Source organism: Vulpes vulpes, unplaced genomic scaffold (genome assembly GCF_048418805.1).
Source record: "Vulpes vulpes isolate BD-2025 unplaced genomic scaffold, VulVul3 Bu000000635, whole genome shotgun sequence".
Classification (NCBI taxonomy): domain Eukaryota; kingdom Metazoa; phylum Chordata; class Mammalia; order Carnivora; family Canidae; genus Vulpes; species Vulpes vulpes.
The window spans coordinates 89,868-115,157 of record NW_027325670.1 but is presented as its reverse complement, the minus strand read 5'-3'; the positions used below and the strand labels follow the sequence as shown (position 1 = coordinate 115,157).

At 39.4% G+C, this 25,290-nt stretch overlaps 1 protein-coding gene across 3 annotated transcripts in view; it reads right to left on the bottom strand.

Moving 5' to 3' along the window:
- Nucleotides 1-25,290, bottom strand: part of LOC112923152 (midasin-like) — a 167,671-nt gene that overhangs the window by 129,850 nt on the left and 12,531 nt on the right. For all 3 annotated transcript variants that reach the window (XR_011998423.1, XM_072745083.1, XM_072745084.1), the window contains exons 3-12: nucleotides 23,596-23,820; nucleotides 22,130-22,237; nucleotides 21,857-22,049; nucleotides 18,668-18,910; nucleotides 18,294-18,425; nucleotides 14,702-14,805; nucleotides 13,577-13,691; nucleotides 6,124-6,317; nucleotides 5,141-5,222; nucleotides 673-768 (exon numbers count right to left, since the gene is read on the bottom strand). Coding sequence is in view for 2 of the 3 variants with exons in the window: in XM_072745083.1 (XP_072601184.1) it covers nucleotides 673-768; nucleotides 5,141-5,222; nucleotides 6,124-6,317; nucleotides 13,577-13,691; nucleotides 14,702-14,805; nucleotides 18,294-18,425; nucleotides 18,668-18,910; nucleotides 21,857-22,049; nucleotides 22,130-22,237; nucleotides 23,596-23,820 (1,492 nt within the window). In the remaining variant the exon portion in view is untranslated. The remainder of the gene's footprint in view (nucleotides 1-672; nucleotides 769-5,140; nucleotides 5,223-6,123; nucleotides 6,318-13,576; nucleotides 13,692-14,701; nucleotides 14,806-18,293; nucleotides 18,426-18,667; nucleotides 18,911-21,856; nucleotides 22,050-22,129; nucleotides 22,238-23,595; nucleotides 23,821-25,290) is intronic.

The following is a 25,290-nucleotide window of genomic DNA, read 5'->3' as shown; positions in this document are numbered from 1 at the left end:
TAGTAGGTGTTCTGTCACACCTGCAGCTAAAACCATCTCAACAGTTTCAGAATCGTAAGGAGCCCCTTGAACATAAGGTTTTTTTGAGTCATCTATTTGGAAATGGCAGATATCTGCCACAAGATGGGCCTCAGACATTTCTCTAGCTACCATTACCACTCTGAAGGGCTCTCTCCTCCAAAAATACATATTTTGAAATAAAACAAGAATGGCAAAATATTAAAAATCTCAGCAATGAACCTAAGTACTAGTCTTTGTACTATTCTTGGTATCCATTGGTACTACTATTTTCAATTTTTCTGATGTCTGACATTAATGAAAAGTTGGAAAAAATCTAATTGTGCCTAAAATCACAGACAAAGGTGTTACTAAAACAGTTCCAGTCCTGAGTCCACAATCTATGAAATAACACGTCCATTAAAACACTGGAGAAATTAATGCATACATGGTGATATAAGGTACAAGGTGACTCACTTTAAGAATGTAGAGCACATGGAGAACTACTTATCTAAGAGACAGTGAGAGCTTTATATCCATGAAAGGCAACAATGAAACTATCAACTTTGACAGAGGAAGTAGTTATTACAAAGGAACTATTAGATAAGGACCAGACTCTAGCAAGTAAATATCCCAGCTTCCTTCCAACAGAAAAGTAAAAATAGCACTGCATACCTTTTTCTTGGAAATGTTCAATTTGCTTCCAATTATTTCTGCCATTTTCAGTTTGCTTGTATGCTTAGAAAGCATTGCTGTGAAACAGTCCAGAGCCTATTAAAATAACGAAGGTCAATGCAAACTGATTTTTTTAAAATACTACATTAATCACAGAGCACCACTACCCTGGCCACAAAAAGGAAGCATATAAAACCCAGGAGAAACATATCTGCTAGACTAAGGAGAGTAGAAATAAGGTACCAGCCCTAGACTCAAGGGCCTTACCATAATACAGACAGGATAAACAAATGTGAAGGCTTTACTATCAAAATACTGCTGAATTAGAAAAAAAAAAAAAACCCACACAGAAAAAGCTTCATTTTACAGGGTACCTGGCTGGCTCAGTTGGTTAAGCATCTGATTCCTGGTTTTGGCGCAGGTCATGATCTCAGGGTCCTGGGATCAAGAGTCCCATGTTGTGCTCTGTGCTCAGCAGGTAATCTGTTGAGGATTTTCTTCCTCTCCCTCTACCCCTTCCCCTGCTCATACCTCCCCTCCTGCCTTCTAATTTTTTTAAAAAGCTTCATTTTACAAATTGAAATTCAGGCAAAAATAGAATTAGAGTTAATCATTATATGATTCATGAGGGAACTGACTCTTAAGCCACGAAAGTAACACCAAAAGATTACTTGCTAGCTGTAAAGGAAAATTCTTGATGCACACCCTAATGCAGTAACTCCATCTCAGCCAACTACTGACAGGCCAACCAGATATGTGTCTTCTGCTTTTTTTTTTTTTTTTTTTTTTTTGTAAGTAAAAAATGTGGGGCTTAAACTCACAACCCTGAGATCAAGAACTGAGCTAAGGTCAAGAGTCAGATGTTTAACCAACTGAGCCACTTGGGTGGCTCCAGATGTAGGTCTTCTGATGAAATGAAATATAAAGTATATATTACCACTAAAAATGAATTCTACCCAAAAAGTTTGAATTGGAATACATTAAGCATTTTAATAAACTTCTACTTACAGGAAAGACAAGAGAGAAAATAACAACAGAAAGGATACTATGAGTATAGTAAACAAGAATACATTTGGTTCTGTCACCACCAAGTGTAAAACATCAATAAACTTCATAAGCATTTAAAAAGAGAGGGAATTTATACAGTCCTTGTTCCTAATACCTGGCACAGAGTTTTAAAAACCCTTGGAATTACCAAAAATAAGAAGTGTCTTTTGTTATTCACTAAGGCCCCTTTGGACCATACTTAAGTTTATTAAGCTAAGCAAGGTGTGGGACACCTGGGTGGCTCCCGGGTTGAGCGTATGCCTTTGGCTCAGGATGTGATCCCTGTCTGAGGATCGAGCTCCCAGCGAGGAGCCTGTTTCTCCTTCTGCCTGTGTCTGCCTCTGTCTCTCTCATGAATAAATGAATAAAATCTTAAAAAAAAAAAAAAGTTTAAAAAAAATTTTAATATTTTAAAAAATTTTAAGCAATTAATTGGTTAAATTGCTTAACCAATTAAAATTTTAATTGCTAAGCAATATGACTCTTAATGGGCCTTTAGATAGTTTAAGGAGGGACTGGCCAGGTCAGAAAGACCAAGCACTGACTTGGAGGGTTGAAATTTTCAGCTCCACCACTAAGGGAGGGAGGAGGGGCTAGAAATTATGCTCGATCATATGGCCAATGACTTAAGACCTAATAAAATACTGGACATCCAAAGCTTGGAGAGCCTAGCTGTTGGTGGACATATGGATATGCCAGGAAGCTAGCACACCCTAACTAACTATGCTCAGGACCCTTGAGACTTTGCCCTTTGTCTCTTCCATTTGTCTTTAAGTTATATCTTTTATAATAAAACCATAACCCGTACTTTAAGTATAGTGCTTTTCACGGAGTTCTGTGGGTTGACTATTGAACCTGAGATGATCATGGGAACCTCTGAATTTATAGTTGGTAGGTCACAAATACAGGTGGCCCCCAAGACTTGCAGCTGGAGTCTAAAGTGGGGGTAATCTTATGGAGGCCTTGAGCATTTGATTCTTGATCTTGGGGTCCTGAGTTCAAGCCCCAGGTTGGGTGTAGGGATTACTTAAAAATAAAATCTTCGGAAGGAAGGGAGGGAAAAAGGGAGGAAGGAAGGAAGAATAGAGAGAGATCTAGAAGGAGATACACCAAGGTATTAAAAGTGTTAGGGAATGTCTGGATGACAGCTATTTTTTTTTAAGATTTATTTATTATTTATGATCGACATAGAGAGAGGCAAAGACACAGGAGGAGGGAGAAGCAGGCTCCATGCCAGGAGCCCGACGCGGGACCCGATCCCGGGTTGACGGCTATTTTTATCTTACCACTTTGCTTTCCTATATTTCCCAATTTTCAACAATATATATATATTGTTTCTACATTAATAAAATACCTGTATACAAAAGTTCAGAACACTATTTGTCATAGCCAAAAGGTGAAAACAACCCAAATATCCACCAATGAATAAACGGATAAACAAAATCTGTTATTATCAATATAATGAAATGTTATTCAGCCATAAAAAATAATTCAGGCTACAACATGGATTAACTGAGAGAATATGCAGAGTCAAAGAAGTTAGATACAAAGGTCACATATTCTATGATTCCACTTATATGAAATATCCCAAATCAGCAAATCTATAGACAGAGATAATGCCACAGTTTTATTTTAAAAGTGCAAAACAAGGTCATCTCTAGAAAGATGATAAATTTAGGGGAATGAAAAAGTGAGTTCATGGGAAAGAAGAACAAGATTCAAGGACTGGCACACAGCATTTCAGGGTTCAGCTCACCATAAGTGAGAACTCCAAATGTGGTTTCTTTCTACTGATACTAACTTTGCCAAACACAACAAGAATGCAATGCAAACCAAACTGGGTCACTACTCTCCTCAATCCCAAATGACAGAAACCAGAGTTAGTTACTTACTTACTTAATTTATTGAGAGAGAGAAAACACCTGATGTGGGGCTCAATCTCACAACCTTTGAAATCATGATCTGAGCCGAAATCAAGAGTCAGATACTTAACCAACTGAGCCACTCAGGCACCCTTAGAAACCAGAACACTTTGGGATACCTGGGCGAGTCAGTGGTTGAGCATCTGCTTTTGGCTTGAGTCATAATCCCGGGGTCCTGGGATAGAACCCTGCATCAGGCTCCCCACAGGGAGTCGGCTTCTCCTTCTGCCGATGTCTCTGCCTCCCTCTCTGTGTCTCTCAAGAATAAATAAATTAAATCTTTTTAAAAAAGAAACAAACAAGAACGCTTTATAATCAAAATTAGTGTTTTGGGGATCCCTGGGTGGCTCAGCGGTTTGGCGCCTGCCTTTGGCCCAGGGCGTGATCCTGGAGTCCCGGGATCGAGTCCCATGTCAGGCTCCCAGCATGGAGCCTGCTTCTCCCTCCTCCTGTGTCTCTGCCTCTCTCTCTCTCTCTCTCTCTCTCTCTCTCTCTATGTCTATCATAAATAAATAAATAAATCTTTAAAAAAAAAAAAAAAGTAGTGTTTTAAGAGCCCACAGCTCTTCAGACAGTATCACTTTTATTTTTAAGCAAGCAGGAATAAATATCTCCCTGTTCTTATTGAATATGACAGAGTTGTAATTCAAGGGGGTTTCCCTTCTGCACAACACATTTTTTGCCCAAGCCCAGCATACAAGGCTATACTTTGTAACCCCTATGTAAATTTCTCTGGACTAAAGTAATAGGCCCTACCAAGAAGTGGAAAGATCAGACAAATACAACTCTTATCAAATAGATTATGAAATTTTATGTAGGAATAAATACTGAGCATTTTTTTCAGTAGGCTCCATACCCAAAATGGGGCTCAAACTCATGACCTCAAGATCAAGAATCATATGCTCCACAGACTGAGCCAGCCAGTCACCCCTAATACTACACATTTGAGAAACACTTTATATTTCACAACATTACTGTCACCTAGGAGATTTTCTTTTCATTTTATCTGTAATATTTCAGTGTCTGCTTTACTGTATCTAAACTATCCTTATGGGATCCCTGGGTGGCACAGTGGTTTGGCGCCTGCCTTTGGCCCAGGGCGCGATCCTGGAGACCAGGGAGTGAATCCCACGTCGGGCTCCGGGTGCATGGAGCCTGCTTCTCCCCCTGCCTATGTCTCTGCATCTCTCTCTCTCTCTGTGACTATCATAAATAAAAAAATTAAAATTAAATTTAAATTTAAAAAAAAGTTTAAAAAAAAATAAAAATAAACTATCCTTATTTATAATTTATAGTAACCTGTTTTAAAACTAAAAACAATATTATGCCCGTATTAATATGCCCAGTTAGTTTTAAGGCAACATTAGTTGAGTTTTAACTAGCTAGGGATAATAAACACAAAAGAAAAATTCTGATAGCAGCCAAGAGACAGAAAATGACAATGGAAATCAACAGCCTCACAGGATAGAAAGAAAATAAACATGAAGACTCTATCTTACCTCTTGAAAAATATTTAAGGATGCTGATGAAGACAGACTGTCAAAACAATGGACAATCCTATTACACCAATTCAGTAGATCCCTTTAAAAAATAAAAACAAAAACAAGGAAATAAAAGACCATAGGTCAAAGACATCAAAGCCATCAGAGTTCAATTCAATCCACCTAAGTCTGGGGAACACATGACAATGAAGTCTCTCTGTTTCTCTGGCATTGTAAAGATAAATAGTGCAGGGGATAGAATAAGTGAGGGACCCCACCTATTAGGAAGTGATCTGTCACATATATTATCCCAATCCATGCCAGGTAAGGTTGGGGAGAGTGGGACAGCAACTAACTCTCAGAGCAAAAATCAGGGGAGTTGCCCCATTCCTAAGGCTCACTTAAAGGGAAAGCCAATCATCGAGAATAGAAAGCAAAGGTACAGAACTCACTATATATAGCAAAATCAAGGGTCTTATTTAAGACCCCAATTGTCACAAAAGAAAAAGCCAGTGAAAGAATTATGTCAGTAAGGAGTTTCAACCTTAGCTTTTAAAGTTATTTTTTTTTCTTTTTTTTTTAAGCAGCCTCCACATCCAACATGGGGCTTGAATTCATGACTCTGAAATTAAGAGGACCATGTTCTACCAACTAAGTCAGTCAGGTGCCCTCAAAGTTATTTTTTAAAGCTAAAATAACATTCCCTTATAAGCCTTCCTAATCATTATCTATAAGATCTGAAACAGGATCCAACATCATGAAGCAGCCCACAGGTCTAATTTCAAAACCTGACCTCTCATAACCATTTAGTGATAGCTGCTAAGAACTTTTAAGGGAAGTAATTTTTAAAATATTAACTCAAGGAGCACCTGGATGGCTCAATCGGGGGAGCACACAACTCTTGACCTTGGGGTAATGAGTTCGAGCCCTGTGATAGGTATGGAGCCTACTTAAAAAAATAAATAAATAAAATATCAACTCAAAAGTGCTTAATCTAGTACCTTAGAGACAATTCTCTTCCTTCAAGGCTTAGTCTTTTGTTTTCTCTTCTGGCTTCTGCAAATTCTTCAGGTACCTGTTCACATGTAACAGAACTATCACTGCAAGAGTGATGTTTCTCTCCAGTAAGTTGGATGTAAATGTCAAGCAGGTGATCAGTTACTGCCAAGAGGCTGGGATATCTATTCTGAAGAACCTGACAGAGGGAGGAAAAAAAGCAAAGAAAATTTAGCAGCAGACACAGTAATTTTTAAAAAGCACATATAAGGGGAGCCTGGGTGGCTCAGTCAGTTAAGCAGCTGACTCTTGGTTTCAGCTCAGGTCATGACCTCAGGATCCTGGGATCAAGCCTTCCATCAGGGTCCACGCTCAGGAGCCAGTCTGCTTGAGGACTCCTTCTCCCTCTCCCTCGGCCTCTCCCTGAGCTCACTCTTGTTCGTTCTCTCTCTCTCACTCTCTAAATATATAACTTTTAAAATAAATAAATAAAAGCACATGTAAACTCCTGCTAGTATTAGTCAAGCAAAAAATGAATTTCTCTTTGAAATTTGTGCCAAGTAAATACTCCCCCAAGAAACCCAGTGGATGCCTAAAACTGCAGATAGTACAAAACCCTAAACATACTATGTTTTTTCCCCACAGACATACCTATGATAAAGTTTAATGTACAAATTAGACATAGTAAGAGATTAACAATAACTAATAATAAAATAGAACAATTATAATATGCTGTAATAAAAATTATATAATGTGGTCTCTCTCTCAAAATATCAAGTATTATGCTAACATGAGGTGATAAAATACCTAGAAAATGATATGAAGGGGAATGACACAGGCCCTGTGATGTAGTGTCAGGCTACTACTGACATTCTGACAATACATCAGGAGAACCATCTGTTTCTGGACTGAGGTTGACTGTGGGTAGCTGAAAGTGCAAAAAGCAAAACCAAGGATAATGGGGAGCTACCATGTAAGAACTTCTGCCTGTACCAATATCCCTTGCCCCTCAAAAACCACAACTTTTTTCCTGGCCAGAACGCAGGTATCTGGCAATCTCATCATTTACACAACTTAGGGTACAGAAGCCAGATGGGAAAAGAGAGTCTTCAAGCAACAAACACATCCAAGTCCTAGGAATTTACGCACTGAAGAATCCTGCAAGTACTACTTTAATTTTAACATAATTCTAGGGGCACCTAGATGGGAAAAGAGAGTCTTCAAGCAACAAACACATCCAAGTCCTAGGAATTTACGCACTGAAGAATCCTGCAAGTACTACTTTAATTTTAACATAATTCTAGGGGCACCTGTGGCTCAGTTGGTTAAGTGTCCAACTCTTGGTTTTGGCTCATGTCATGAGCTCAGGTTGTGAGATCCAGTCCCAAGTCAGGAGCTGTACTCAGCAGGGAGTCTGCTTGAGATTCTCTCTAGGGCAGCCCAGGTAGCTCAGTTGTTTAGCGCCACCTTCAGCCCAGGGCCAGATCCTGGAGACCCCAGATCAAGTCCCACGTCAGGCTCCCTGCATGGAGCCTGCTTCTCCCTCTGCCTGTGTCTCTGCCTCTCTCTCCTCTCTCTCTCCCGTTCTCTCTCTGTCATGAATAAATAAATAAAATCTTAAAAAAAAAAAAAAAAAAGAAAGAAAGAAAGAAATTAACTCTTTGGGGGAAAAAAAAAGAGATTCTCTCTCTCCCTCTACCCCTCCCCCAATTCCCACTCCCAAAGGCTGGCACATGTATGTGCTAAAATAAATAAATAAATATATCTTTAAAAATAAACAAACAAACACAATTCTACTAAGATTTGTTAGGTCAGGGCAGCCCGGTGGCTCAGTGGTTTAGCACTGCCTTCAGCCCAGGGCATGATCCTGGAGACCCGGGATCGAGTCCCGCCTCGGGCTTCCTGCATGGAGCCTGCTTCTCCCTCTGCTGTGTCTCTGCCCCCCTCTCTCTCCTCTCTGTGTTTCTCATGGATAAATAAATAAAATCTTAAAAAAAAAAAAAAAGAAAGAAAGAAAGATTTCTTAGGTCATTTTTCAGCAAAAGCAACCAGAAGCAATTAATAGGAAAAAAAATAATAAGCATTTAAAAGCAAACCACAGTAAAAGAAGCTAATATAAAGTACTGATAAAAAGCAACTGATCTTTAAAAAAGCAAACAACAAAAAGCAAACAACAGAAATTAAAAAGCAAAAAATGTACTTAATTAATTAAAAAGCAAAAGTAACTGTACCTATTTACTTCAATTATTGAGAATTTTTTTCCAGAATAATACTTGGTACTCATACTATTGGTTTTAAGCTTTTATGATATGGATTTATTCAAACAGGTCTATTTGAGAAAAAAGGGAAATATGTATATATTAGAAATATTGTCTGGGGTGCCTGGCTGGCTCATCAATGGAGTGTAATACTCTTGATCTTAGGCTGTGAGTCCAGCCCCAGGTTGGGTGTAAAAGTTAAAAACAAAATCTTGGGCATCCCCAGTGGCACAGTGGTTTGGCGCCGCCTGTGGTCCGGGGTGTGGTCCCTGAGACCTGGGGTCGAGTCCCACATCGGGCTTCCTGTATGGAGCCTGCTTCTCCCTCTGCCTGTGTCTCTGCCTCTACTCTCTCTCTCTCTCTCTCTCTCTCTCTGAATAAATAAATAAATCTTTTTTTTTTTTAATTTTTTATTTATTTATGATAGTCACAGAGAGAGAGAGAGAGGCAGAGACACAGGCGGAGGGAGAAGCAGGCTCCATGCACCGGGAGCCAGATGTGGGATTCGATCCCGGGTCTCCAGGATCGCGCCCTGGGCCAAAGGCAGGCGCCAAACCGCTGCGCCACCCAGGGATCCCAATAAATAAATCTTTAAAAAAAAATGAAAAGGTCCTTTTTAAAAAAAAAATAAAAAATAAAAATAAATAAATAAAAACAAAATCTTAAAAGAAAGGAATATTGTCATCCAATACATTTAAATTAGCTTGAAAAATATATTGTGATTCCAATTTGTATATGAAATATCCATTTATTCTGTATATATAATGTATACATATTTACAAAAATAAGGATCTACAACCTTTTAACAATGTCATCTCGAGTAGTAGATATCACAGATTTTAATTCATGTTTTTTTACTGAAGGACTTTACAATAGATACTGCTGAAAACATGTTTCAGGTAGATTAAAAATTAAAACAAAAAAGTTACAAAATCAGTAAAATGGATACACACATAGATCTTTAAAATGCACAATATATATTTTTGGGTAGGGAGTAAACATTTATAAAATTGGATATAAAAAAAAATAAAATAAAATAAAATTGGATATATTGATGACCTTGGTCACCACAAACAAAATATAGACTATTTCCAACACCTCCCCCTTTTTTATTAAGATTTATTTATTTGCTTATTTAGAGACAGAGCACACGTGTATGAGCAGGGGCAGGGCAAAAGAGAAAGAGAAAAATCCCAAGCAAAATCCCCACTGAGCGCAGAGCCAGACACAGGGCTCCATCCCACCACCATGAGATCATGACCTAAGATGAAATCAGGAGTTAGACACTTAAATGAGTCATCCAAGTGTCCTTCCATCACCTCTTCAACAAAAAGTTCCTGGGACACCTGGGTGGCTCAGTGGTTGAGCATCTGCCTTTGGCTCAGGGCATGATCCCACAGTACTAGGATCAAGTCCTACATCGGGCTTCCTATATGGAGCCTGCTTCTCCCCTTTGCCTATGTCTCTGCCTCTCTCTCTGTGTGTCTCTCATGAATAAATAAAAAATTTTTTAAAAGTTCCCTTATGCCCCTTTTGTAATCAATCCCTTCTCCCACACCCCTGCCTGTGGGAATCAGGTATCAGATTCTGATCCCTATAGATCTGCTTTCAAGTAGTCATCTAGGGGCAGCCCCAATGGCTCAGCGGTTTAGCACCACCTTAGGCTCAGGGCATGATCCTGGAGACCCAGGATCGAATCCCACATCAGGCTACCTGCGTGGAGCCTGCTTCTCCCTCTTTTTTCTTTTTAATAAAGATTTATTTATTTATTCATGAGAGACAGAGAGAGAAGCAGAGACACAGGCAGAGGGAGAAACAGGCTCCATGTGGGGAGCCCGATGTGGGACTCGATCCTGGGTCCCCAGGATCATGCCCTGGGCTGAAGGCGGTGCTAAACCACTGAGCCACCCAGGGTGCCCGCCTGCTTCTCCCTCTGCCTGTGTCTCTGGCTCTCTCTCTCTCTCTCATAAATAAATAAATAAAATATTTTTTTAAAAAGTGTCATCTAAAAGGAGTCATACAGGATGTAGTGTGTAGTTTGGTTCTCTTACTCAGCTAATGTTTTTGAGATTTATCTAGACATTACTGCATGTATCACTAGTTTAAACGTTTTCACTGCTGAGTAGTAATTCCATTATATAAGCATGTATATTTATCGTAAGAATGAGAAAAAAACGATTTTTATTTAGAAAAAAGAATTTTATCAGTTTTACACTTTAGTGAGGGCTCAGCTATTTGGGAAAAAAGTTCTGAATAGAAAAGATCTATAAATACACACAAACCGGCTGTTTTCTTCCTTAGCCAAAAAATCTTTTCTTTGTTATTACCACAAATATAAAAATTCTAAAACAATGTCACTTAATAAACTAATCTGATATAATATGGCTCTATTATCAATTTAATATACGTATTTTGGAGGTTCATTCCTTTAATAAGCATTTCTTAAGTCCCCACTTACATCAGCAACACTAAGGATACGAAAACAAAACCAAAATGAATGTAGCCTACCCTCAAGAAATGCTATCTGGTCTAAAAAGCAGATACACAAGCAAATCAAAATTGCAATGTGGTCAGCCCTCCCTGGAGACCCAGGAAGGTTTCATGGAGATGTTGCACTTGGCAGATGTCATTAACGGTTGTGAATAGGCACTGCCAGCAGAGACAGTAGGTCTTCTAAGGCACTATCTCCTAAGATACGAGGGCACATTCAAGGTGTACAGAGAGACAAGATTTGAGAAACTGCCAGGAATGACTCCCTGGCACTTATTAGCTATGAGGAGTTAGCACTATATAAATAGCTCATTTTTTAAAGTATAATTTGTTATTTCAGCAAGTCAAAGACATCATTTTTTAAAAAATAGGCTCCATGCCCAGTGTGGAGCCCAACATGGGGCTTGACCTCATGATCCTGAGATCAAGACCTGAGCTGAGATCAAGGGTTGAATGCTTAACCGACTAAGTCATCCAAGCGCCCCATTCAAAGACAATCTTTCTAGGCATAAGATGACTGGAGCTGGCAGCAATAGAAATGCAGTCCCTTGTGCTCCCCATGAGATCAGCTTAGGATATTATTTTATTTCCTAAACAATGCACACAAGCATTTTAGCCAACAGTCACTTATTCCAGAGAGCGTTATTAGAATTTATTAGTTAGGTTCAAAGGCTTAAAAATAAGAGAACTTCTCAAGGTCAACTAATATGATATACATTATTTAAATGAGGGGGTGAATGCTCCTATTGTGCGTCCGAGAAGCAGAATGACTCAGCTGTTCATGACAGAAATGGAAAATGAGCTTTGGCTTTTACTGAAGAAAAAAAAAAAAAGTAGCATGTTGTCATGCTTTCAATCCCCAACAAATCACACCTAAATGTGAATTTCGGACCTCTTATTTAAAGAATAGGATGGCAATTTAGGAATGAAAACTAAACACTGAAATGTCTACAACTGCAAAAGAAAGAGCTGTGTGATGACAGAGCAACACAACAAATGCTTATAAAGTGCCAGGTGGAGTGGATGCTGGGGACACAAAGATGAATGTTATTGGAGGAACTATTGTAGAGGGCAGCAAAAGAGGGATACACAAATAGACACAGAAATAGACAACTAGGAATTAGAATGAGATAAACTCACAAGTCCAAAATAGGCTGCAGAGTTACAAAATCACAATGGCAAAACAAGGCTTCTGAGAGATTACACGATCAAACTTTTTTCCAGTAATACAGTGAACTAGATACCCTGAAAACCTCTCTGCTAATAAACACTTAAAATGGTGAATAAGATATTTGGTATGGTTGTCTTGCGTCACTTATTTATCTAAAAACTTACACCAAGAAAGAGCAAAGCATCCTTCCCATGCCTGTATAATCACCAATAGTGCATTATTTGCTATGCTCCCAGATGAAGTGTTGCAGAATGGGAAGCTTTCCAAGGTAATGTAAGAGGAAAGTGGGGGGAATTAGCAGGGTAGAGAGGTATAATTCTTAAACGTTTGAGGATAATGAGCAATACCACAAAATGAATCAATGAGTAACATCTAAAAAATAATTCATCTTGGGCAGCCCTGGTGGCTCGGCAGTTTAGCGCCACCTACAGCCCGGGGCTTGATTCTGGAGACCCAGGATCGAATCCCATGTCGGGCTCCCTGCATGGAGCCTGCTTCTCCCTCTGCCTGTGTCTCTGCCTCTCTCTCTCTCTCTCCTGTGTATTCTCATGAATAAATAAATAAAATCTTTTTAAAAAAATTAAATAAAAAATAAAAAATAATTCATCTCCATTTTTATTAATACCCAAAACAAAATGTATATTAAGTTGTTGAATATATGAGACATTAGTTACAAAACAACTTAGTAAATTATTTTTTTAAAAAAGGATCTTTGGAAACAATTGAGGAAACTTGAATATAGTCTGAAAATTAAATGGTATTGAGACATCACTGTTCATTTTACTGGGGACAATAAAGTTATTGTGATTATATATGGAAAGGCCCAGGGCACCTGAATGGCTCAGTTGGATAAGCATCTGCCTTAGGCTCAGGTAATGAATGATCTCAGGGCCTGGGACTGAGCCCAGGCATCCTTTGGGCTCCCTGCTCAGTGGGGAGTCAGCTTCTCCCTCTGCCCCTCCCCCTGCTTGTGCCCTAGCACTCACACATGTGCTCTCACAAATAAATCTTTTTTTCTTAAAGATTTATTTATTTATTTATTTATTTATTTATTTATTTTTTTTTTTACGAGAAACACAGAGAGAGGGGAAAAGACACGGGCAGAGGGAGAACCAGGCTCCATGCAGGGAGCCCAATGTGGGACTCGATCCTGGGACTCCAGGATCACGCCCTGAGCTGAAGGCAGATGCTTAACCGCTGAGCCACCTAGGTGTCCCTCAAATAAATCTTAAAAAAAAAAAAAAAAAAAAAAAAAAAAAACTTAAATTTTTAAAGCAAAGTATTGAAGTATTAAGTGTATGCATTAAAGTATTCAGGTATGAAATGTTAAGGAGTTTGCTTTCAAATACATTAGCAAATAAAAAATATTAGATGAAACAAATTCTGTAAAATGTTAGTACATTAACTGTTAAACTTGGGTTGATGAGTATTTTGATGACCAATTACACTATTTCCTCTATTTACATGTGTATCTGGAACTGTTAATAATAAAAAGTAAAAAAGAAAACCACTAATGCTTTCCCACTGATAACCACATACCTCATTCAGTTCTGTCTTATCCATGTTATCCATGTGAATTTTTGTCCAGTATTTGTCTAGCAGAGTAGCATGACTATTTAGAGGTCGATACCAATTTCCTCCACAGCTCAAGAGTCTGTATTTCAAAATTTAAAAAAAGAATTACACAAAATTCCCAATTTAATCTTTAATTATGCCTCTGGTTAACCCTTGCTAGACATTATCTCATTCTGGTGCCAGATTACCAATATGTTGGGCTCACAGGGCAGATGACAAATGAAAGAGAGGCTGACAGTTGACCCAAGTCTGACTCTTTTCCTTTTTTTTTTTTCAAGATTTTATTTATTTATTCACAAGAGACACAGAGAGAGAGAGACAGAGACACAGGCAGAGGGAGAGCAGGCTCCATGCAGGGAGCCCGATGTGGGACTCGATCCCGGGACTCCAAGATCACGCCCTGGGCTGAAGGCCGCGCTAAACCACTGAGCCACCCAGGGATCCCGTGACTCTTTTCCTTTTCCATGTAGGGGCTGTGGGAATACTTTCTCTAAAATAAATAATTCTTTAAAAAATAAATAAATAAAACAGGAATGAAGGGGCGTCTGGAGCTCAGTTGGTACAACATGCAACTCAATCTCAGCGTCATGAAGTCAATCCCATGTTGGGTACAGAGCTTAAATCTAAAATATGGTAATCGGGACACCTGGGTGGCTCAGTGGTTGGGCGTCTGCTTTTAGCTCAGAGCATGATTCCGGGATCTGGGGTTGAGTCCCACACCAGGCTCCTTGCAGGTAGCCTGCTTCTCCCTCTGCCTGTGTCTCTGCCTCTCTCTCCCTCTCTCTGTGTTTCTCATGAATAAATAAATAAAATCCTTAAAAAAAAAAAAAAATACTACAGTAATTAAGATACTATGATATTGGTGTAAAGATAGACAAATGAACAGAGTCCTGAAATAGGAACTAGATCTTTAAAAATTAGCTAATTAAAATAAAACAGGAATGAAAAGGGTGGATCTGTCATCAGTTCCAACTGATCCTCCTTAATGTGGGCCCAGAAAACTACTCCAGGACTCTGGACTCAGTACTCCAGTGTGGGGACTTATGAGAAAACGGCTCCAGTGGGAATAGATAGGTTAATAGAACATACCTCCTAGTTGCAAAGAACTGAAATCCAGGAGCCACTTTCAGACAGTCACCTCGGCCAGGAATCAAGAGCTCTCCATTCTCCAAAAGAGGGATCAGCACGGAAACCTAAATCACAAAACCCAAATGATAAAACTATTAAGGCAGAAGTAACAAAAAAACAAAAGAACCCTCTCTCCAAACAATGAACACATCCTTAAAGGAAACCTTAGTTTTCAGAACATGAACTAAGATCAAAAGGCAAGTGGCAAGGTATGAGCCACCTAGACTCCAATGATTTATTCATTCAATATTTACCAAGCCAGACACTCAAAATCCAGACATGACTGAGGCCTTACAGCCTAGCATCTGACAAAACAGCCATGCAAACCACCATATGGCATGATGAGTATGACCCTAGGGATGACTGTGAATCAGAATAGAATGGTGTAGAAGCATTGAAAGTGCAGACAGACATCCCAGAGATAATGATATTCACTGAGTCTTAAACGTGAGCAGGAAGCCAGTTTTGGTGGGAGGGAAACTCCCAGCACATATACTCCAGGCAAATAATATTCAAACAGATAAAAATCTCTGTTCCTAAGAGCATAGCATGAGAGGATTCCACTGTTAGGGCAGAATGTGCATATGAAGTAGTGGAAAACTATAAAACTTAGAAATAAATAAATTAAGGGTCTCCTGTGCTGAGCTAAGGAATTTGAATTTTTTTCATGAAAGTTACAGAGAGTAAATTAGCCTGGGGGAAAAACTATAATTTTTATTTTAGCAACAGTGCAACAAACAGAACATCAACTGAAAGGAGGCTAGCCTACAGGAAAGAGGCAAAAACAAAGATAGGATGGCTATATAGATAGATGTCTGGCTGGCAAGAAAGAAGAGTAAAGGGCAGCCCTGGTGGCGCAGCGGTTTAGCACCGCCTGCAGCGCGAGGTGTGATCCTGGAGACCCGGGATCGAGTCCCACATCGGGTTCCCTGCATGGAGCCTGCTTCTCCCTCTGCCAGGGTCTCTGCCTCTCTCTCTCTCCCTCTCTCTCTCTCTCTCTCTGTCTCTATGAATAAATAAAATCTTTAAAAAAAAAAAAAGAAAGAAGAGTAAAGAAAGAAAAGAAAAAGAGAAAAATAGGTAACAAAGCAAAATGGCTAGACAGACGGATGAAAATAAATCCTATGCTAAGGCAGTGGGAGAGAAGAGAATAAAATAAAGAGATAAAAAAATACTAAGCAATTTAAGACTAAATAACTAAGAGACTAGAAGGAGACATCAAACTATGGAAGAAAAGGCTCTTCTGAGAAAGAGCAGGCAAATTCCATCTTGGACATCTTTAACTTCCACCAGCTAAGGGACATTTTTTTTAAATATTTCAAGAAAAGGGTGGGCCATACACATAGATCTAGGGAACATGAGTTTATACAGGAAGCTTAAAAAGAATACACAAAGTAAGACCAAAGAGTCAAAGAAAAGGGTTCTAAAATATCAGACGTAATTTTATTAAATATTCTTACTACACACATGGCTAGAAGCTGAAAGGAAAGCCCAAAATAATATAGGAGCAACTCCAAATGATTCCAAAACTTGAAACTAAAGAAAAATAACCTGAATATCTGTAAAAGCTACCTTAAAATAAAAAAGGACTATTAGCTAAGAAGTTCTGAAAACAACAAAACAATAATCAAAAGATCTAGGCATGTCTTTAAGTAAACACAACTTCATTATAACAATAATGAAGTTTAAATATAATAAAATGAGCACCATAACCTTTGTATGAACACAACAAATATATGAACAGGAGAATGGTCTACAGAAAATTGGACTAAATGTAGAAGAATTTTCTGACATTTATCAGATACTGCCAAAGGAAGAGCAAGTCAGAAATTGTCAGTTAAGTCTTGAATCTGGACTTTACCTTCAAAGAATATAATTAACTATAAGACAATACGAGATCCCTAGGCTCCATCATGGCCTGGATGTAACCTCTCTCATGTTCACCTATCTTCTTTGGCTCTAATTCCACAATGTACAATCCTAATGATTTCCAGATACCCTGATAGCTGAAAAAACTGCCTAAGGAAAAAGCACTAGAAAATGGAAAGCCGGGGCAGCCCGGGTGGCTCAGCAGTTTGGTGTCACCTTCGGCCCAGGAGGCCAAGGAACGAGTCCCATGTCGGGCTCCCCGCATGGAGCCTGCTTCTCCCTCTGCCTATGTCTCTGCCTCTCTTCTCTGTGTCTCTCATGAATAAATAAATAAAATCTTTAAAAAAAAAAAAGCAATTTTTCTAAAAACGAAAATATATATCCAGTATGTTTTCCGTAATGAAACAAAGACAAACATGCTCTCTTCCTTTACCTGTCCTCAGCCTGCTGCTCTACAGATGCCAAAGCTAGGAAGCAGGGTCTCAAAGTTCTCAATGTATTTGTAACATGGGTAAGCTATTTCCCACAAGGCCTATTCTTTTGGAAATGTTATGACACTGATCACATATTCAACTAAAGGAGCAAAAAACTACAATGAAATTGATCACATATCCAACTACAGAATTTCCCCCTTATCCATGTGGAGTATGTTCCAAGACCCTCGGTGGTTTCTGAAACTGTGGATAATACAGAGTCCTATATATACTATGCTTTTTCCTATACATACATACTTTGATAAAGTTTGCCTTACAAATAGGCAAGGTAAGAGATTAACAGCAGTAAATGACAATAGAATAGAATAATTTTAACAATATACTATAGTAAAAGTTATGTGAATGTGGTTTCTCTCAAAGTATCTTACTATACTCACCCTTCCTATGGAGATATGAGATGATGAAATGCCTATGTGACCAGATAAAGTGAGGTGAATGATGGAGACATTTCGACATAGTGTTAGGCTACTACTGACCTTCTGATACATTAGGAGGATCATCTGCTTCAGGACTGAGAGTAACCAAGGGTAACTGAATGGCAGATAAGGGGGGACTACTGTACTCAGTGAAACAGTACCAGCAGAACTTTATCAATTTTCTAACAAACACCTCAAACCAGATTAGGTAGGTAATCATGAATGAGCTTCTCACAAAACGTAACAGCTCTAATCAAATACCTATTATTTTTTAAAAAATATTATTTATTTTAGGGAGAAAGAAAAGGAGCAGAGGGGAGGGGCAGAGGGATAAAGAGACAGAGAAGCAGACTCCCCCACTGAGCAGGGAGTCCCATGCAGGGCTCCAATCCCAGGACCCTGGGATCATGATCTGAGCCAAAGGCAGATGCTTAACTAACTGAGCCACCCAGGTGCCCCTGATTTCCTGTCTTTGAAATGTATTTTGTTAATAGTGATTTTGGGAGATAATTTCGGTAACACAGGTGTCTGGGGCACCTGGATAGCTCAGTGGAGTAAGCATCTGTCTTAAAAAATAATCATGAACCCATGGTCATAGGATAGAGCCAGGCATCCTTAAGCTCTCTATTCAGCAGGGAGTCTGTGTCTCCTTCTCCCTCTGCCCCACCCCCACCCCACTAGTGCTCTCCCTCTTTCTCCTAAATAAATAAATAAAATCTTTCAGGGGAAAAAAAAAAGACAGAAAATCAGTAAATAATTAGTGAGGTAACATACCACGTCTAAGGGGGCATAGTCAATATCCTCCAGAAGGATCCAGTGTCCCTTTGTGACTGCCTGTGTGAGAGTACCAGGTTGCCACACAAACTCTCCTGGGACATCTGTACACCGATACATTCCCAACAGCATCTGGAGGAAAAGGAAAAAGTATTAATGAAACCACATATCCGAGATCCCAATGCCACATCCTTTGATTAATTCTGTTAAAATTCTATACAGATATAAGCAGGCACTTGGTGTTTTTACACGTTGGTCCCATCAGTTATGAGGAGGACCAATAACTATTCTCACATTCCCTTAGCAAAAACAATACTTTAATGCAAACATTTATAAGCATGTGAACCCACCAAAATTTGCTATTTCTTAATTACCTTACTGTCGGTCTGATCTCCAAGCTGGACTTTAAGAAGCTGAGGGGGCTTCCTTCTACCTGTCATTGCACCTAAGTGTTCAACTAAGGAAGTTTTTCCACATCCTATTGGTCCTTCCAACAACACAGCATTCTGAGAAGCCACTGCCATAGCCAGTGTCTGAAGATTTTTGCAGATTGAATCAACCAGCACATAAGATCTAAAGGCCAGCTCCTGTTCACGAGAAGAACTCCTATTACTAGCCTAAGGAAGCAAGGGAAAAATAAAAGGCATGTTAACAGTCTTTCCTCCAAAGTGCACAGATTAATTTCTACAACGATGCTTTCCCTAACCTTTACATAAACCTCTAATTAGTAGTACTAGAACTATAATAACAACAGGTATGTTATCCAAAATAAGGATCTTTTTCCTTTTGGCAGGATTTAAGGAAAATCTCCCACCAAAGTCTGAGAAGCCAAAAAAGTTGACACACAAAAGATAGGGGCAAACTTCATCTCATGACTGCATTTTTGTTTTCCTTCCTCTTATACCACATTCTAGGACTTCGTATCTTTTTTTTCTTTTTTTTTAATTAAGATTTTATTTATTTATTCATGAGAGACACAGATTGAGAGAGAGAGAGAGAGAGAGAGAGAGAGAGGCAGAGACACAGGCCGAGGGAGAAGCAGGCTCCATGCAGGAAGCCTGACGCGGAACTCGATCCCGGAACTCGATCCCGGGACTCCAGGATCACACCCTGGACCCAAGGCAGGCGCTAAACCGCTTAGGGATCCCCTAAGACTTCATATCTAAAATCAAGAATGCACACAACATATTTATCAATCAGGGAAAAGGATACTTTGTATTATAAAATTATTGTATTTTTTCAGGTATAATAAAGAATAATGGCTTTTTTAAAAGTTCTTTTCTGGGATCCCTGGGTGGCGCAGCGGGTTGGCGCCTGCCTTTGGCCCAGGGCGCGATCCCGGAGACCCGGGATCGAATCCCACGTCGGGCTCCCGGTGCGTGGAGCCTGCTTCTCCCTCTGCCTGTGTCTCTGCCTCTCTCTCTATCTCTCTGTGACTATCATAAATAAATAAAAATTAAAAAATAAATAAATAAATAAATAAATAAAAGTTCTTTTCTTTTATATGTATATACTGAAATATTTAGGCATGAAATGATGTGCTATCTGGAAGTTGCTTCAAATAACACCGTTTGGGGAAAGTGTGCAGAACTATAAATAAAATGTAACTGATAATTTATAATTACTGAGGCTAAGTGATGGGTACATGGGGATTCATTATACCACTGTTTCTACTTTGAAATATATTTGACGTTTTCCATTAACAAAAAATAAAAATAATAGTAATAATTCTCTCAGTATGTTTAATGTGTATAGAGTTTTAATTCTGCAAAATGAAAAAGTTCTGGAGTTTGTTTACAAAACAAGATGAGTATATTTAACATCACTGATGTGTACACTTAAAACTGTTTAAGACGTTTGGGATGCCTGGCTGGCTCAGTCAATAGAGCATGTGACTCTTGATCTCAGGGTTTAAAGTTGGAGTCTCACATTGGGGGTAGAGTTTATTTACATAAAAAAAAAAAGTTTAAAATGGTAAATGTTTTGTTTTACTGCGTTGAAAAAATTTTCAAATAATAATGTACCTAATATAACATAAGGAAAAAGATCCCTTGGGAAGGTGGAATTTTTAAGAATTTTTTTAAGGAATAAAAACTTCTCAAACATGACTAGTTCCCTATAGATACGTGAGAATAAAATGAGATTCAAGGCTGGAAGTTTGTTTGCTTTTTATTTTTTTATTTTTTTTGTTTGTTTGTTTGCTTTTTAAATTCTATTTATTTGAAAGAAAAGAGAGCATGAGCAGGGGAAGGGTCAGAGGGACAAGCAGATGTCCCACTGAGCACAGAGCTGGACACAGGGCTGGATCCTAGGACCCTGAGATCCTGACCTGAGCCAAAGTCAAATGTTTAACCACTTAACTGACTGAGCCCACCCAGGTGCCCCAGGACTGGAGTTCTTGAACTCTCTGTAGGGCTATTACTCTGTTATTAAGCAGGCAGGCTGGGACATAGCACCATTTTGTGCTTCTGCCCCAGTGCCTTGTCACTGCTACTCAACATCAGGCCCATCCCAACTAGAATCCTTCCCTATGTTAAAATTCTAATGCTCCAAACCTAATCCATGTTAGGAGAATGGTTGGGGTTGGGAGGATCTTAGTGACTAGAGGAAAACACACGGGCCGCTAGAAATGCTGCTATCCTCATGCTGCTTACATAGATATATTCAGTTTATGAATAATCATTGAGCTGTACATTTCAGATGTGCATTTTTAAATGTATATTAAGCTTTTTTAATATTTTTAAGGTTATTTATTTGAAGTAATCTCTACACCCAACATGGGGCTCAAACTCACAACCCCAAAATAAAGAGCCAGAAGCTCTTCTGACTGAGCCAGCAAGGTGCCCCCATTATGCTTCTTTTCTTTAAATTGTACTGCCCAATGGACAAACCAATGATTCAAGGAATGACAAGGGCTTTTTCCAAAAAGAAAACGGTGAATCTGACCATCACACAAAGTGACAACTGACTAAAGACTACTAGGGAAAACAGACTGGCTCCCAACAGTTTCAGATTATAGAGCTAGATTATAATCTATAAATCTTTCAAAAGCATGGGTCTGGAGACACATTCTTGAAAAGAAACTCATTTCATATGGCAGGGGATGTTCACTATACTTACTAGCCTCCCACACAATGAGTAAAAATAATGTCATGACATAAAGAGGCTGCTGGGAGTTATACTTGAGCCTAGCCCTGTCTCTCCCAAAGAGCAACCCAAAGGTCTCCAGACTAATCATTCTGCCTTTGTTTCATATAAATATGTTACCACAGCATGAACTACCCAACATCACACAGAGAATAAATGGAAGAGCTTTGCTGAAGTTAAAAGCATCATATAGGCATCATTAGAGTTTCTAATTTAACATCAAATAGAGACAAAGGAAATATCAAAGAGAGCCCTGGGTAACTTTTTCTTAATCTCTTCTGAGTACTTCTGTAAATGGAACAGCAATTTGGCAAACTTAATTTGACTCACACTTTTAACACAGGGCCCAGCCAAAGAAAAAAGCACACTGAGTGTTTAAGAGGGGGGAAAAAGACACCCTACTGATGCCAACATACCTGCTCTCCAGGGACTGGTGGCTGCCCAGGCAGCACCACACCACAGACAGCAGTCACTCTGGAAGAGAGGTCAGCTGAAAAAAGATGTCCCTGTAAGTACTGCAGCTCCTTCTCATTACGCCAAAGGGAGGTTTCTGGATTAGCCAAAACCAGGGCCTTCTCCAAGTCCTGCAGCTGGGCCTCTTCTAGTAACCTGAGGAAAATGAGGAACTCATCAGTTACTTTAATACACAGCAAAGCCACATGAACATCTCTAAGAATCCTCCTTCTTACCTCAACCTGAAATGAATCAGTTCCTCACTATTAAAAATCTTCTTAAGGAATGATAACTTGTGCTCTTCCTTCATACAAGTGACCAAAGCAAGACAATTGGCTGTGTACCTGGAGAAAATTAAAGTATATAAACTCAGAACAAGCAGCTAATTCTCAAGAATAAAGAAAATTTGCTAGCCAACTAAATACTAAAAAAAGAAATTCTAGGGGCGCCTGGCTGGTTCAGTTGGTAAAGCATGCAACTCTTAATCTCTAGATGGTAAGTTCAAGCCCCACACTGGGCATAGAGATTACTAAAATAAATAAATGAAGGAGGGATCCCTGGGTGGCGCAGCGGTTCGGCGCCTGCCTTTGGCCCAGGGCACGATCCTGGAGACTCGGGATCGAATCCCACATCGGGCTCCCGGTGCATGGAGCCTGCTTCTCCCTCTGCCTGTGTCTCTGCCTCTCTCTCTGTGACTATCATAAATAAATAAAAAATTAATTAAAATAAATAAATAAATAAATAAATAAATAAATAAATAAATAAATAAATAAATGAAGGAATGAATAAACTTAAAAAAAAAAAAGAGAGAGGGACGCCTGGGTGGCTCAGCAGTTGAGCATCTGCCTTCTGCTCGGGCATGATCCCAGAGTCCTGGGATCAAGTCCCACATCAGGCTCCCTGCATGGAGCCTGCTTCTCCCTCTGCCTGTGTCTCTGCTTTTCCCTCTCTGTGTCTCTCATGAATAAATAAATAAATAAAATCTTTAAAAACTGATAATAATAATTATATAAAGAAAAAGAAAAAAAGCTCAGTCAGTTCTGCCTTCTGCTCAGGTCATGATCCTGGAGGTCCTGGAATCAGCCCCTGCTGGGCTTCAGCAGGGAGCCTGCTTCTCCCTCTGCCCCTCCCCCCCAGGTGCTCCCTGGCTCTCTCTTGTCCTCTCTCAAATAAATAAATAAAAACCTTAAAAAAAAAAAAAAAAAGAAAAAGAAATCTTATAGAATTGATATATTATAATTAAGAGTACAAAATACAGGGATCCCTGGGTGGCGCAGCGGTTTAGCGCCTGCCTTTGGCCCAGGGCGCGATCCTGGAGACCTGGGATCGAATCCCACGTCGGGCTTCCGGTGCATGGAGCCTGCTTCTCTCTCTGCCTGTGTCTCTGCCTCTTTCTCTCTCTCTCTCTCGCTCTGTGACTATCATAAATAAATAAAAATTAAAAAAAAAAAAAAGAGTACAAAATACAAATCAGGCATGATGAATTCATTTGACAGAACCTGAAAAAGGTGCACTCCACTAGTATCATCTCATTTTCCATGTAAGAGATACATGATTAAGGAAAGGCAGTAAGAACCCCAAAGGCACCAGAATAAAAATAACACATTTTACATAGCTTCCTTTCCCTCCTGACGCACAGAACTCTACACTCCCTCTACCATCCCCACACTTGAAACGTGAGAAAAGTCCAACAGCTACAGACCAGCGGACCAAGGTGTCATGGCTTCTGAGGAGAGGGACACACACACTCCAGTCCCAGAGCTCCCGAAACACAGACTGGTCTTGTTGCAGAAACTTGTAAGCTGCTTCCATTAGGTCCCGGAGCTTCATCCGCCTGCGTCCATAGCGGACTGGATTAGCATCTGAACTCTCTAGGAAGAGTCTCTGAAAGACTGGAGAAGTATCCTTGAAATACCTCAGGGCAAACCTTCAGAAAGAGAGAGATTATTTTCATTTGTTAGTGAGGATATCAAAGCATAAATTTCTACTTTGAGACAGGACAGCAGAATATAACAGCAATTTCCAAGGGTCTGAAAACAGATACGAATACTGAAGCTACCTAGTCCTAGACAGTATCCTGTTTAACTAGGACCATGGCATGATATGCCTAAGAAAATACAAAAATCAAAAGTACTTACCCCAAGTGTTTTCTACTGAAAATACACTCATTTTCAACAAACACTTACTGACCTCACACTAGAAGCCAGACACTGTGTTAACTACAAGGGGTACAAAACCAAGGAGATACTTTCCTTGAAGAGCTTGAATCTAGCAAGGAAGATAGTAATTTACAGAAACAACAAGAGGCACAAAGGAAAAAGATTCAACTAAATCTGGGGGAGTCCAAAAGAGATGCCTTGGTTGCATCTGAAGAGATGAACAGACTTGCACGAAACATGGACGGCGGCTAAGATTGTGAGAGGGACAAAAACTTCAGACGAGGTGCCTGGGTGGCTCAGCCAACTATGTGTCCAATACTTGGTTCGAGCTCAACTCATGATCTCAGAGTCATGAGATTGAGCCCTGCATGAGGCTCCATGCTCAGTGCTCAGCAGAGTCTGCTTGAGATTTTCCTTCTTCCTCTCCCTCCCCTTCTGCCCTTCCCTGCACTCTTGAGCTCACACAGTCTCTCTCTCAAATAAATAAAATCTTAGGGAAAAAAAAAAAAAAAGCTTCACATTGAATTTCTTTACATAATCTTAATGTTAATCCCCTATCAGAGGCAATTTGCAAATATTTTCTCCCAATCTGTAGGCTGTCTCTACATCCTTGTTTCCTTTGCTGTGTAGCAGCTTTTTAGTTTGATGTTCCATTTGTCTACTTTTGCTTTTGTTGCTTGTGCTTTTGGTGTCACAAAAAAAAGATAAAATCACTGCCAAATCTAGTATTATGAAGCAATCAATCTCTTCCATCAGCCTGTTCCTGAGTTGCATCCTTTTATAATAACTTGGTGAACTAGTAGTCAGTAACAGAATCCTCAGGAACCTACTGGGGATGCGACAGAGCAGGGGCAACAGCCATTTGAATCTGTTTTCCAGAGCAACTTGTATTGAAGCACCAAGGAAGTATACCCCAGACTCCTAGCTCAAGAAATCCCCAAATATACAACTGTAATTGGGAAATAATGAGAATTCAGGAGATGGTTGGGAAAGCTTGGGACTTCCACAAGCAAGCCAACAAACAGGAATAGGGACTTGGTAAATTAACACGTGATATTCTGAAGGCGACTGGATAAAGGAGACTTAGAAGATTCAAATGGGGCTCAGAAGAGACCTGGCAGAGTAAGAAAAAGAAAAGAAATTTGGGAGAAAACACACCAAAACTATTATTAATAAGTTATCCCTAAAAAGTAGGATTTCAGGGTGAAGACTTCTGCTTTTGGCAATTCTTATTATTA